The following is a 15,102-nucleotide window of genomic DNA, read 5'->3' as shown; positions in this document are numbered from 1 at the left end:
CAGAGCCTTTCCATCATTCAAATGCACAAATCAGGAGAGTGATGGCGTATTGCCTAGATGAATGCAGTTCTACACCATTCAGGGCACAACAGTCGCTTGGTTGGTATCCCATCCAGCATCTTCAGCATTCAATTCCTCCATCAATGATGGATAGTGGTAACTGTATGCAGGATGTATTGTAGAAACTCATTTTGTTTCCTTGAAAGCACCTTTCAAATAGTGACCTCTACTGCCTAGAACAGCAAGGGCAACAATTGCATAGGAGTACCATCCTACAAGTTCCTTTCTAAGTAGCACACCATCCTGACTTGGAAATATATCGCTATTACTTCATTGTCACTGGATCAAGATCCTGGCACTTCATTACTAACACCACTGAGTGTAAATGCATTAAATAGACTGCAATGGTTCAACCAAGGCAGCACTTCACTATCTTCTCAAGGGTATTAGTGATGGGCAATAAATCCAACCTAGCCAGTGATGCCTACATCATGTGAACAAATTTTTAAAATCCTGTAAGTTTTAGTGTATTGCATTGGTTTACCTATTGACAGTAGTTTTTGAATTGAACATAATAACGTTCTAACCTTTTGGTGATTAAATTGAATTGAAAAGCTCCAAGAATGGCATTCTTTGCTTCACGAGGATGAATTAAATGTGGTTATCTAGAATCTTCAGCAGTCATTAGCACACCTGGCATTGTTTCAAACTGTATGCTTCAAGGCATACACTCAAAGGCATGAGTACGCAGACTAGGCTGACTTTTCAGTCACAGTACCTACTTACTTCTGCATTGCCAAAATCGCTTTGACTGTTAAACTAAACTGAAATGTTGTCTGCCTTTCACTATGATTCAGGTGGTACTATTAGAAGAGAACCAGTGTGTTTTCCTGATAGGGAACATTACTCCCTTAAACTGTTGCATCAAAAGCAGATTCACTTGTAATTCTTCTTCCTGTTTTTGTGAGATTTTGCTGTGCATAAGCAATTTCTGCAGTGCATCTTGTATAAAGTATACATTGCTGCTTCACGAGGATGAATTAAATGTGGTTTTCACCTTTTTTCACCTGTTCAACAGTAGTGTATTTGTAGCTATTCATTGTGTGTGCAGATGTTTGAATTGTTATGTTTTGTTTCCGTTCTTCCATGATGTCTCTGAACAAGTTTTCATTTTGTAAATTCTCTAATTGCTTTAATTTTTGCGGTGATTTATATTACTAAAAGTTCAATAGATTCATTATGTGTATACAAGGTGCAGTGAATGGCTGAATGGGACACAAACTGCACCTATGAGTTATAAGCTTTGTTCCCATCAATGGGAGCTATCACAGTACATACTCATTCTATTCGCTTGAAGGCAGTCTTGTTTGCCATAGAATAATGGTATAAAAGTCAAGACCTGTCATTTTAAAATATCCAAGAACTTGTTTTGGTGGAAGGCCAGTATCATGTAAACTAGTTTAGCAAATTGTTGAAAAAATGGAAGCGTATGTAATGTGTGATGAGAGAGCTCATTTGTCAGCATTTGTGCAAACTGGAATAAGTTGCATGTGTAAAATTATGAAAGTCAATAATTGTTTTTAAATTATGTTATTTACATGCTTCATTTGTATAGGGAATTAGGCATTATGAAGTAAGTACCAATACAAAATAGAATAATGCAAATACTATTATTTTGAATAAGTTGATGACTTAAATTTGGTTACACAATTTTGTGACGTGCTTTCCATATTCAAAAATAAATCAACTCCGTGGTCTGTTACAATTTTTGAGACATTCTCACAAGCTTCCTAGCATAAATAACTGTCATTTGCATACTTCTTGCTGTTTGCATTTTGCACTAAGTTGGTACTACCAAATACCTATCTGTACCTATCTATTATTTCATCCCTTTAGTATTTACAAGATGTGCATACTGGCCAACGTGCGCTACACACTCATTTGTTGGCATTGATAAGCTTTCCAGTAAGACAAATGGATGATAAATTTTTAAAAAACTGGTTCATTGGTTATGAGAAGCAAAATAAATGTAGAACACTTCAATTAGTCTATACTTTCTGTAAAAGTACAACATAACATAGAGAGGACTATATTATTTTGACTAGCAAATGCAATACACTTTTTTTTGCTTTATTTCCATATGGGTTTGCTTCTCACTGGGAGAACTAAATTCCTAGGTCAATTTCTAGCAAACTATTAGACCTGATTGACGGTCAGTCTAATGTTTTTTTTCGTTATTTTGTTAATTTTTAATGTCAACGAAAGATCACCCTGGCAACTACCCTAATAGCTCTGATGAATTAAAATATCTCCACCAAGATAGAAGTGAATGATGACTGTAACGTCAGAAACTGACCTTCATTGTTTGAAGCATGGTAATTGAAATGTTTTACCTGAATTCAATATATTAAAGTCCTTTCGTCATGCAAGCACCTGGACCATTTGGCCCATCAAGCCTATCCCAACCTTAAATAATGTTATGGCTGGTCTGCCCCAACTCCCCTTTTGTGCCAGTTCTTTCTAGCCCTCAGTGCTCTGATATTTAAAAAAAAAAATCTGTCCATCTCCTCTTCAAATATCTTATATGATCTAGCTTCCATAATCCTCTGGGGTAGAGATTTCCAGCCATTCACTATTCCTTTGAAGAAGCAATTCAATTGCATTTCGGTTGTAGTTTGGTATACCCTTATTCTGTAACTGTGTTCCCTAGTTTAAGATTCCCTGACTAATATAAACTTTTCAACATCTACCCCATCAATCTCCCTCAGAATCTTGTTTGTTTCAATAAGATTACCTCTCATTCTTCTGAACCCTAACAAATAAATAAATAAAGACTGAGTCTGTTTAGCCATGATTAATAAGTCACTCCTCCCAATCTAGAAAACCTCTTCTGAAGTGCATTCAATGCCAGTGCATCCTTCTTTGGGGGAGGCAATGGTCTGGGCACCAGGATTCAAACCCTGCCAGGCAGATCGTGGAATTTGAATTAAATAAAAAACTGGAAGAAAGAGTCTAACGGTGACTATGAAATCATTGCCAATTATCAGAAAAACTCATCTGGTTCACTAATGTCATTGAGGGAAGGAAGCTGCCATTCTTACCTGGTCTGGCTTACGTGACTCCAGACCCACGGCAATATGGTTGACTCCAAAACCATTATCATCTTAATTACTCGCTGCACCGCCATCCTAATGTGTTTTGCATGCAAAAGGGCATCCAGATCACACTGTACTACACCTTTTTGAATATTTTTCCTGCCAAAGTAAACAAAAATCGCAATTTCCTACATTAAATTTCATCCCACTCATTCAACCTGTCTGTATCGCCTTTTAGATTCCTTATGTCCTCATTACGACATGCTCTTCCACCTATTCTTGTATTAGATAATTTGGATACATTACACTCTGTCCTCTCTTTGAAGGCCATAGTACAGATAGTTAATAATTGAGGCCCTTAGTTTGATCTTAATTGCACTCCAACTAGTTGTGTCTTTCCAACTTTAAAAAGACTGTCAATCCCAATTCTGTCTTGTGTGGTAACCCAATCCTCAATCCATACTCTAATGTGTCACCCCAATAGTATGAGCTTCTGTTTTGTGAAATAATCTTTTATTTGGAACCTTATCGAATACCTCTGGAAATTCAAAGAGGTTAATCTACAGGCTTCCCTATATCAGCTATGCTTGTTATTATCCACAAAGAACATTCACCCATTTCCCTTTCACAAAACCACATTTGATTATATTAGGCCTTCCTAAATTCCTATTTCTTCCTTGGTAATAGAGTCTTCTGTTTCCCCATCAACTGATGTTAGGCTAACTGGCCCATAGTTTTCTGCTTTTTATTTTGCTCCCTTCTTGAGCAAAGGCATCACATTAATTGTTTTCCAATTTGTTGGAGCCATCTCAGAATTGACCAATACTTCCATGATCTCTGGAATGACATATTTTAAAATTCTTGGATGCAGGCTTTCAAGTCCCGGCAACTTGACACTTTTAGCCCCAATAGTTTGTCAAATACCTTGCCCCTCGTTATACAGACTGTTAGGAGATTTTTTTTCTCCCCTTAGCTCCTTACTTATCTTTTATTTCTGAGATATTTATAGTCTCCTCCATGAAGACCAATACAAAATACTGGTTTAAATTATCTGCCATTTCCTTGATCCCCATTAATAATTACCCAATTATATCCTTCAAGGGTCCCATACTACACTTTCTTAATATATCTATAGAGCTCTTGCTGTTTGATTTTATACTTCTTGTAAATTTGCTCTCATAATCAATTTACTCCTTCATTAGCTTTTTAGTCATTCATTGCTGGTTACAAGTAAATGTCCAGTCATCTGGCCTACCATTAGTTTTTGTTTTGTATTCCTCTGTTTCTGAATGGACTCTTACTGTCCACACTTCATGGACACATGGGTGGATCATTCTTCTCATTGATTCTTTCTTTTTGCCTGGAAAAAATTTTAGCTGACTGTTATGGAATATGTGCTGAAGAGTCTACCACTGAATTTCACTGATCTTCACCTTAGTCTATTTTTTGAACCTGCTCTGGACAACTCTTTCTTAGTCATTTCCTTTATATGTTTTGAGGACACTGGTTTGAGATCTGAATTGCTCTTGCCCAAACTGAATTTAAAATTCTACCACATTGTGATTACTACCCCCTAAAGGTTCTTTTTACTAAAAGACCTCTTATTAACCCATCTCATCACACATTATTTGATCAACATTGCCTGTCCCCTAGCAGGTCCTACAATGTAATGTGCTAAGAAACAATTCCTGATTCACTCTACAAATTCATTTTCCTTGTTACCCTTGCCTATCTGCTTTGTCCAGTTAATATACAGATTAAATCAGCCATGATGGATGTCATGCCCTCCTATGGACAAATATTATTTCCTGATTTATAATTTGTCCTACAATAAGGCAACTCTTTTAGGGCTTGTAGATGATTGTCACCCATGACTTCATTCCCTGGCTATTCCTTATTTCTGACTTCTCGATCTTTGTCATCCAGCAGTCATGTCTCTGTTAGCTAGCAAGTCATATTCGTTCATTTCTATTTGTGCTGCCAACTCAATCTTTTCATAAATGCTGCTTGCATTCAACTTTGACTTTTCACTATTCTTACTCTGGTGCTAATTTCTGTTGCGCTCTTTTGCGTTTGTTTTCTACACTTCATTATTGTTTGCCTTTTCACTACCTTTCATCTCTGCTGTCTGTTTTTTTTTTTAACCTTTTCAATTGAATCATTCTCCCCCCAATAATTCAATTGAATCCCAATATACAGCCTTTATATGTCATTTGCCAGGACGCTGCCCCAACTTTGTTGAAATGAAGCCCATCCTCTCCCCAGTACTGTTGTCAGTGTCTCATTGGACCCCATTTCATCCCCACCAAGCTTCAAACCACACATTTTTCTCTCTAATGTTATTATGTTATTCTCTAGCAGGAAAAAACAGAGTAGATACACAAACTATTTCCATTGGTTGGAGATTCTAGAACTAGGGGCATAATCTGAGAATTGGGGCTAGACCATTCAAGAGAGATGTTAGGACAGAGATTTGGAACTCTGTATCACAAATGACCGTTGTTACTTTTAAATCTGAGATCTTTTTCTTAAGCAAAGATATTAAGGGATATGGACGAATGGCAGGTATTTGGGCTCTCCAGCCCAAAAGCATTGTTCTGATCCTTGGCACTAAGTAGGCAGCACAGCCTTTGGGATTATCTGTTTTGGCTGCACCGAATAGTTGCTGTATTTCCCTACCTGTGCTATCTTATCTCTCCTCCTCCCACAAATTGCATGGTGCTTTGTATCCTGGTGCTGTGGTCAGTGTGGATATCCCTGGCCCATCTGAGCTCTTGTCCACATTATTCTGTATCCCCATCTCTCTGCCTCAGTCACAGCCTCCTGTCACTGACCACAGATGTCCCAGATTTGACTTAATTAATCTAATGGTGTGACTGTCTCCTGAAACAGTGTCTAGGTACCTCACTCCAGCTCAACAACTCTGAACCCAAGTTCCTAGAGAACCGATGCTTGTGCAGATGTGTTCACTGTACATGCACTAGTGTTGACCAGATACCATATACTACAGCTGTGACACATCGCCTGCCGAGCTGTCTTTATTTAATTAATTAGGATGTTAAATATTTTAAGTGAATATCTTAATTTTACTCTTCAGTTGTAATGTTTCTTGATTTAAATTGGTTGACCAATCAAAAGTGATATAGAGGAAATACCTACCAATCACCTATTAACTTTCAGCTCTGACATGCAGAAACAGGTTATAGGCACTCTGTTGGTTTTTATCTACCACCGCCACTGTCCTTCTCATGCAACTGGGCTCTTCTGTTTATGATGCTGCTGTCCCCATGTTATCTCATGCTGTAGAAAAGCCCTGGCCCTTTCTCTCTCCAGCTTTATATGAAACTGCTGTGCCCATGCTCTCCTACTCGCTCTTCTACTCTATGATTTTGCTGCTTTTGCACTCTGTTTCAGGTGATGCTAACCTGCACACTCTTGGCTGATTCATAGCTGAGAGCTTCAGTTCCTGCTTTCTCTCCCTCACTGTTTCAGAAGCTGCTCTTCCTCCTCTCTCCTGCTCTTTTATGAAACTGCTGACCCTGCTGCGTCTGTGTTTCAGAAGCTGCTGTCCCATGCTGTCGTGGCTGTTGAGAAGCTACTATCACGACTCTCTTCTGCTCTTTATGAAATTGATGTCCCCACTCTGTTTCACCTTGTTCTCCTTAACTTTTGAGAGATAACTTTAACTGTCGTATTATGAATAGGTATTTCACTATGACTGCTGAATAACAAAATAATTATGGCACCTTTTCCATATCAGAATAGCCAGAAGTCCTGAAATATTGCAATGTCACTGGAAATAATTTATTGACTGCTAACTAGAATTGTTTTGTTTTTATAATTTTCCTCTAATTTCAGTATTATAATTAATATTTTGTTATAATCTGCAGAGAGAACCACAGTGAAATTGAAAGAAGGCGTCGAAACAAGATGACTGCCTACATCACAGAATTGTCGGATATGGTGCCAACATGCAGTGCTTTAGCACGTAAACCTGATAAACTGACCATTCTACGGATGGCTGTGTCACATATGAAGTCGTTAAGGGGGACAGGAAATACTTCCACTGATGGTGCCTATAAGCCTTCATTTCTAACAGAAAAGGTTTGTGTTCAGATTAGAAGTTTTATTTAAAGTTATTTGGTGAATCCTGAAAATGTTAAGAAGATAGCATTTACTTTTCAGGCGTTTTGAATTATGTCACCTACATCTATTTAACTAAGCATAATGTACATTTAGTGTGGGATGTTTTTCAATTTGTTGAGTTGGAATTACATTTAGTACTCTCTTATGTCGTGATAACAGTGGAAAACCAAGAAAGTTCTTTGTTTCCATTCTTGGAGGACTGGGGATCTAATTTGAGCAATGTTATCAAGTATGCAGAAAGCTGGGATGAGTAAATAGGGATGCTCAATCATACCTATAGAGTGTAACATTGGCCAAGACAGTTGTAATCCTGTGAGAGGAGCAGAAACTAGGATGGAGAGATTTAAACAATGTGTTTAGAAGATTTTGGTATGTAGCTGGGAGACAATGGAACATATAAATTGTGCATCTACTGCTGAGGTGGCCTAAATGGTGACATTCTTCCAGGAAAAGAAAATTCCTTACAGAAAAGGAGGCTCTGCACTGCTGTCGTGTGTCTGTTTTCTCCATAAGATGCTAATTTGTGTTTCATCTTAATCATCTATTTTAGCTTCAGTTACTTATTTGCTTGGTATTCTTTGTCATCACTCTGAACTCGAGGTGCAAAAATGAAAACTTCTCTTCAGCTTTTCGAAGGATACTGAGAAGGAAAATCCTTACACTGAGAAATCCTGACTGCAGAAAAACATACTAGTGCAGCACACATTTCCAGTTAAACTCTGCTCCCACCTTTGATCGGAGTCTGACAAAGAAGCCCACCAAATTATTGATTGATGTGCTATTGTGTAATGTGCTCAGCTAGATGGCTTAACAGTCCTCAAGGGAAAGAGCTTTAATATTGGAAAAGATATATCTTTTGTCATGATTTCTGTAATCAACTAAACAGCAATTCATGTTTTTTTTTTAAACTAATGAAAATCAAGCAACAATCATTTCTAATGTGTGGCTACCTTGTTGAATGCTCCTCTCAAATAGCTCCAAATAATCTGAGCAACTAATTTTTATTGGTCATGTTCTATAGTGGAATTTTCTTTGGGAAAGCTAAAGTATATAAAGTCATTGTTTTGTAGTTGTCAGATGTTCATATGGGGTTTGGGAAAAGATAGATTAAAAGAAGCTGCAATGATCTTCTGAAATCTTGAACACTAAAAACACCAACATACAGACTAGCCAAAGAATTCCATCAAAAGCTAAAACACCTAATTGAAGATTCACGCCACTCCATTCATTCCACCCAAGAATTCCTGAATGCCATCAAAGACAGCAAAATAGAGGACTAAATAATGGTCTTCTTTGACGTTACAGCCCTTATCACATCCTAGTCACTACTAGGAAAAACAGGATCACAAACACCAGACAGCACCAACTTCATCAGAAAAGATAACATCACACTGCAGCACCGAAGAATTACAAAAAGCACAAGTAAAATATCTACAACATTTTCAAGAAAAACGGGTACCCAATAAACACAATCTGCTGATTCCTCAGAAACAAACCCAAACAAGCAGACACAACGCAACCAAAAACTATAGCCACATTACCGTACATCAAAGACATGTCAGAAATGACTTCCAGACTACTCAGACTCCTTGGCATCATGGTAGCCCACAAACCTACCAACATACTTTAAACAGCGACTAATGAACCTAAAGGATCCATGAGGTATTACCAAACAAACTAACGTTATTTACAAGATGCCATGCAAGAACTGTAAAAAAAAAAAAACTACATCGGATAAACTAGCAGGAAACTTGCCACCAGGATACATGAACACCAACTGGCCACCAAAAGACACTACCCACTCTCACTAGTTTCCATAGATACAGACAAAGGACGACACCACTTTGGGACAACGCCCACTTCCTCAGACAGGTGATGCAAAGACAAGCACAAGAATTCTTAGAGGCATGGCATTCTAACCAGAACTCCATCAATAAACACAATTTGGATTCAATCTACCTTCCCTTGGAAAAAAAAGAACCAGAAATGACATCACCCACCTTCAGAAACCAAGACCTAGAAATATAGAGGGGGGCATACCATCAGCCCTTCACCGGAGACTCTCACTGATGATGTTACCTAGTATGGTGACGAAACGTCTGAAAACAAACCTTCAAGCTCAGCGAGCTAACTTACAAACTTATCAACCTGAGCTACAAATCTTCTCAAAAATCGCTAACACAGCTTAGTCTTAAAATGCAGGGAAGAAAAATGACAAAGCAGTGGTGAAAAACAAGTTGGTGAATGAGATAACAACCAAAGAAAGAAGCTACTGTCAATGACCCAGATGCCCCTGTTGGCAAAATCTTGAGCATCCCTAAGAGTAACAGAATGCCCCGTTGTCATGGCATCCAATCACCTATGAAGGTGGATGTTGGTGTCAACCTTAATGTTAGCCAAATGTCAGATGTGCTGAATAAAACTAATTCTGTTAAGTCACACTAATCTTGAATATCATAAACAAAAGGAGAAAGTGAGGACTGATCTCCATCTTTCAGCTGGAGATCAGAGCTGAAAAATGTGTTGCTGGAAAAGCGCAGCAGATCAGGCAGCATCCAAGGAGCAGGAGAATCGACGTTTCGGGCATAAGCCCTTCTTCCTGAAGAAGGGCTTATGCCTGAAACGTCGATTCTCCTGCTCCTTGGATGCTGCCTGACCTGCTGTGCTTTTCCAGCAACACATTTTTCAGCTATCATAAACAAAAGTCTAGTTAAAGCGGAGGTGTTGAGATGCACTTCCGTTAGTCTTTGACCTCAGATTTAGATTCCATCGATTGAGATTAAATATCAATTTAATGACCTAAATTTGTGGTGTTAATTGTTAAAACAAATCACACAACACCAGGTTATAATCCAGCAGGTTTATTTGGAAGCACTAGCTTTTGGAACGCTGCTCCTTTATCAGCTACCTGATGAAGGAGCAGCTCTCCAAAAGCTAGTGCTTCCACATAGACCTGTTGGACTATAACCTGGTGTTGTGTGATTTTTAACTTTGTCCACCCCAGTCCAACACTGGCTCCTCCACATCATGGTGCTGTGTTGGAGATTTTTAATATGTTGTCAATAAAAATGTTTGTGTCCTATTTAACCTGTGGTAAATTTGAATAATTTGTGTTTCTGTTTACCCTTCATTTATTGGTATAATGAAGTCTTGCTGTGATTATACAAGCTTGGTATTGAAAGTAAAGTGCTTTAACATGCATAACTTCAAGAAGGAAGTGAGAACTGCAGATGCTGGAGATCCAAGTCGAAAAGTGTGGTGCTGGAGAAGTACAGCCGGTCAGACAGCATTTGAGGAACATAATCTCTTCATCAGGAGCTTATGGTCGAAACGTCAACTCTCCTCCTTGAATGCTGCCTGACTGGTTGTGCTTTTCTAGCACCACACTCTTTGTCGACGATACATAACTTCAAGTGCAGTTTTAGGAGGATTGTCATTGGTACTACAGTGTCTTTGAGAGCACTTTTACCATTGCTCAATGATGGCCCTTCTGCTTGAATAATAATAATATTTGTAAGTGAGAGTTATGAAAGCATATGGAGTCTTGCGGTTGTGGAATTGAGGATAGAAGCGGAGAAGTTATGCTGAACCAATGTAAAGCTTTGGTTACGCCATGCCTAGAATACTGTGTCCAGTTCCGGACCGCACGAGGAAGGATACCAGAATTCTTGAGAGAGTGCAGAAAATATTTAGTCGAAAGGTTACATGGGTGAAGGATTCTAGCTACAAAGTTGGGTTGGAAAAGCTGGGACTGTACTCCTGAGAACAAAAGAGAATGAAAGGTACTGTGGTAAATTGATGTGTTTATTGATGTTGTTCTGGTTTTGAATCCTGGCTAAATAGAGACACGCACGGGAGTTCCTAGAGGCCTCACATTCAAACTGGAACTCCATCAATAAACACATCGATTTAGACCCCATTTGCCAACCTCTGAGAAAAAGAACCGGAAATATCACCCACCTTAAGAGACCGAGCATATAAATAGAAAGCAGGACATAACACCAGCACTTCATCGGAGGCTTACTGATGATGTTACCTAGCATGGTGATAAAACACCTGAAAACAAACCTTCCAACTCAGCGAGCAAACTTGCAACATGGTTTTGAAGTGTTTCAAAGATAAATAGTTTGAATGTATTTTGCTGTTCGTCATAACCCCTACAAACTGAACACCACAAGTGTTGCTTCTACATGACGTTTGTTTTAAAGCAAAAGTTAATAAAGTAATGTGTCAATTGGAGTTGAATAGAAGCACATGGGGAGAGTGTCATTCTTGAGTAAAGAGTGCCACGCAACTGGCAACTGGTATAATAAAGATTGGAGAATTTTAATTACAGATTTCATATAAGGACATAGAAAATATGTTGAACTGTGACTTGAACATGACAAAGAGCTGGAGTACATCATACATCCCTGGACCATGCTCTGCCATTCATTTACATCATGGCTGACTTTACTATGCTTCTATCCTGTTCCTTTATCCCCTTAGTGCCTATCAATCAGAGACTTGAAAATGCTCAAGCATCCACAAGCCTCTGAAATAGATCATTCTTAAGATTTGCAAATTTCGCGATGAAGAAGTTTCTCTTGGGCGGCACGGCGGCACAGTGGTTAGCCAAGTCAGAGACCCGGGTTCAATTCCCGCCTCAGGCAACTATCTGTGTGGAGTTTGCACATTCTCCCCATGTCTGCGTGGGTTTCCTCCCACAGTCCAAAAATGTGGTTAGGTGAATTGGCCATGCTAAATTGCTCGTAATGTTACGTGAAGGGATAAATGTAGGGGAATTGGTCTGGGTGGATTGCTCTTCGGAGGGTCAGAGTGGACTTGTTGGGCCGAAGGGCCTGTTTCCACACTGTAAGTGATCTGATCTAATCTAATCTTAATCTCAATCAGAAATGATTTGCCACTTGTTCAAGGACTATGACTCTCATTTCTGGACTCTGTAGTCAGTGGAATGAGCCACCTCTGAAAATTACTGAAAACTTTTATATGTTTGAATGCAGTCACTTCTCAATCCTCTAAACTGCAGAGAATATTGGCCCATTCTACTCAGTCTTTCCTCATAGGACAGCCTTCTCATTCCAGGATTGAATTTAGTGTTTCTCTTAGTCTGCAAATGAGGGAGAATAAGTTATTAGTTCTTTATGGTAGATCTTCATTGAAATGTCTAAACTAAACAACCCTCATGGTAGTGAAATGTGATTCTGAATTTTAACTTACATATTTTCCCTTCTCTTTCAGGAGTTGAAACATTTGATTTTGGAGGCAGCAGATGGATTCCTTTTTGTAGCTGCAGCTGAGACTGGAAGAATCATCTATGTTTCAGACTCTGTTACACCTGTTTTAAATCATCCACAATCTGAATGGTTTGGAAGTACCTTGTATGATCAGGTTCATCCGGATGATGTCGAAAAACTGAGAGAGCAGCTGTCTACATCAGAAAGTTCCATGACCGGTATGTATTTGCTTGGTAATGAAAATCTGGTATGTCAGAGGTTGCTTGAAAGTAGCTAAGTATTAGAACTGCCTTGCCATCTACCAAAGTAGTTCTGCGTTTGACCAATAAATACCTGCATGATTATAAATATCACTCAACTTTTAGAAATTAGTTAAATATAACAGCAAATCTAATAAATGAAATGACTGAGAATAGATTACATTTGAACTTTGATTACATGTTGATTCACATTACACAAGTTCACAAAGGTCTTTCACAACGAAGAGGGTGAATAGGTTTTGGGTGAATCACAGAAGCGTGGACAGATTTCAGCACAAAAGGAAGACATTCACCTTATTGTGTTTGTGCTAGTGAAGAAAGCCAATCCTCATCTAATCCAGTTAAATAGTGCCGAAGAAGGCATATGGCGTACTGGCTTTTATTGGTAGAGGAATTGAGTTCCGGAGTCCTGAGGTCATGTTGCAGTTGTATAAGACTCTGGTGCGGCCGCATCTGGAGTATTTTGTGCAGTTTTGGTCGCCATACTATAGGAAGGATGTGGAGGCATTGGAGGTTTACCAGGATGTTGCCTGGTATGGTAGGAAGATCATATGAGGAAAGGCTGAGGCACTTGGGGTTGTTTTCATTGGAGAAAAGAAGGTTTAGGGGTGACTTGATAGAGGTGTACAAGATGATTAGGGGTTTAGATAGGGTTGACCGTGAAAACCTTTTTCCACGTATGGAGTCAGCTATTACGAGGGGGCATAGCTTTAAATTAAGGGGTGGTAGGTATAGGACAGATGTTAGAGGTAGATTCTTTACTCAGCGAGTCGTGAGTTCATGGAATGCACTGCCAGTAGCAGTGGTGGACTCTCCCTCATTATGGGCATTTAAGCGGGCATTGGATAGGCATATGGAGGATAGTGGGCTGGTGTAGGTTAGGTGGGCTTGGATCGGCGCAACATCGAGGGCCAAAGGGCCTGTACTGCGCTGTATTCTTCTATGTTCTATGTTCTAATTCCTTCTTCTGCCATCACCCTACAGGTTAAAACACTGCACGTGTGCATTCAAGTTTGTTTTTAAATGCAATTAAGGGTTTTGTTTCTCCTTCCCTTTTCATTAGTTGGTTGTAGATCCACCACTGGACAAAATTATTCCTCAACTCTGTTCAAATTATCCACCACTTACGTCAAATCTCTGAATCCATGGTACCATTCCTTAGGTTATTGGTCTCTCTGTTTAGGGAAATGGGTCTTTCCTATACAATGTAACCCTGCCATCATAATTTTATGCATCTCAAATAAATCTCCACTTGGTTTTCTCTGATTCAAAGAAAGCAAACCCAATGGGAACAATCTTTGAGGAGAAAGTGAGGACTGCAGATGCTGGAGATCAGAGCTGAAAATGTGTTGCTGGAAAAGCACAGGAGAATCGACGTTTTGGGCATGAGCCTTTCTTCAGGATGACATTCCTGAAGAAGGGCTCATGCCCGAAACGTCGATTCTCCTGTTCCTTGGATGCTGCCTGACCTGCTGTGCTTTTCCAGCAACACATTTTCAGCAATGGGAACAATCTTTCAACCCCACATTAGTTTGAATGCCTCCATCCAATGTCTTTTCAACCTTCTCTTGTCAGAGGAGGTCAACTCCAACTGGTAGTGTATATCCACATATCTGAAGCTGCTTATTCCTGGATTCTCTTAAATCTTCTTTGTGCTGTCTCTGAACCTTCATATTCTATTTAAAATATAGTGCCCAGAATTGAATACAGTATTCAGTTGAGGTTGAACCTACATTTTATAAAATTTATCACAACTTCCTTGCTATTGTACTGTGAGGTGCTATTTGTAAAGTCAAGGGTGTCTCTTTCTCAACATCTCCTGCCACCAGTTTTGCACACAAATTTCCAGATATCTCTGCTCCATCACCCTTTAGAATTATTTGATAATGACTTTCCTCCTTCATTCAACAAAAGTAAATCACTAAATTTTCTTAAACATGTGCCTGTGCTTCACCAACCTGTCTGTCCTCTTGAAGCCTATTACAATCCTCCTTACAGTAGACGGATTTGCAAGTTTTGTGTAACCTGCTAAGTTTGAAATATTACCTTATGCACACACAATTGGGTCAATAATATTCATTCGGAAAAGCAGGACTTCTAGTACTGAGCTCGAGGAAACTTCATTCAGACCTCCACATTTGTCCAAATGACAGTTAACTTTGTCTTGGATTATTGGTTCTAAAAGTATTTCCACAACCAAAGTTAAATTAACTGGCTTCTATTTGTAAGGTTTATCCATAGGCTGTATATATTGTCACTATAACTGCATATTGTGCACGCACCACCTGAATAGCCACAGGGCCTGTGATGTTACTGCCAGTGACTCAACATCGAGATGTCTACGTTAAGGAATACCAAGTGGAG

General features: G+C 39.1%; 1 protein-coding gene across 5 annotated transcripts in view; it reads left to right on the top strand.

Moving 5' to 3' along the window:
* arnt2 (aryl-hydrocarbon receptor nuclear translocator 2) overlaps positions 1-15,102 on the top strand; it is a 462,386-nt gene that overhangs the window by 50,189 nt on the left and 397,095 nt on the right. For 3 of the 5 annotated variants that reach the window (XM_043677621.1, XM_043677622.1, XM_043677620.1), the window contains exons 3-5: positions 1,616-1,633; positions 6,986-7,199; positions 12,483-12,696. In XM_043677621.1, the coding sequence (XP_043533556.1) occupies positions 1,616-1,633; positions 6,986-7,199; positions 12,483-12,696 (446 nt within the window). The remainder of the gene's footprint in view (positions 1-1,615; positions 1,634-6,985; positions 7,200-12,482; positions 12,697-15,102) is intronic. The other 2 variants (XM_043677623.1, XM_043677624.1) reach the window with 1 other exon arrangement.

Source organism: Chiloscyllium plagiosum, chromosome 36 (genome assembly GCF_004010195.1).
Source record: "Chiloscyllium plagiosum isolate BGI_BamShark_2017 chromosome 36, ASM401019v2, whole genome shotgun sequence".
NCBI classification, from domain to species: domain Eukaryota; kingdom Metazoa; phylum Chordata; class Chondrichthyes; order Orectolobiformes; family Hemiscylliidae; genus Chiloscyllium; species Chiloscyllium plagiosum.
Note: the sequence above shows the minus strand (reverse complement) of the source record. Positions and strands in the feature narration are given on the sequence as shown.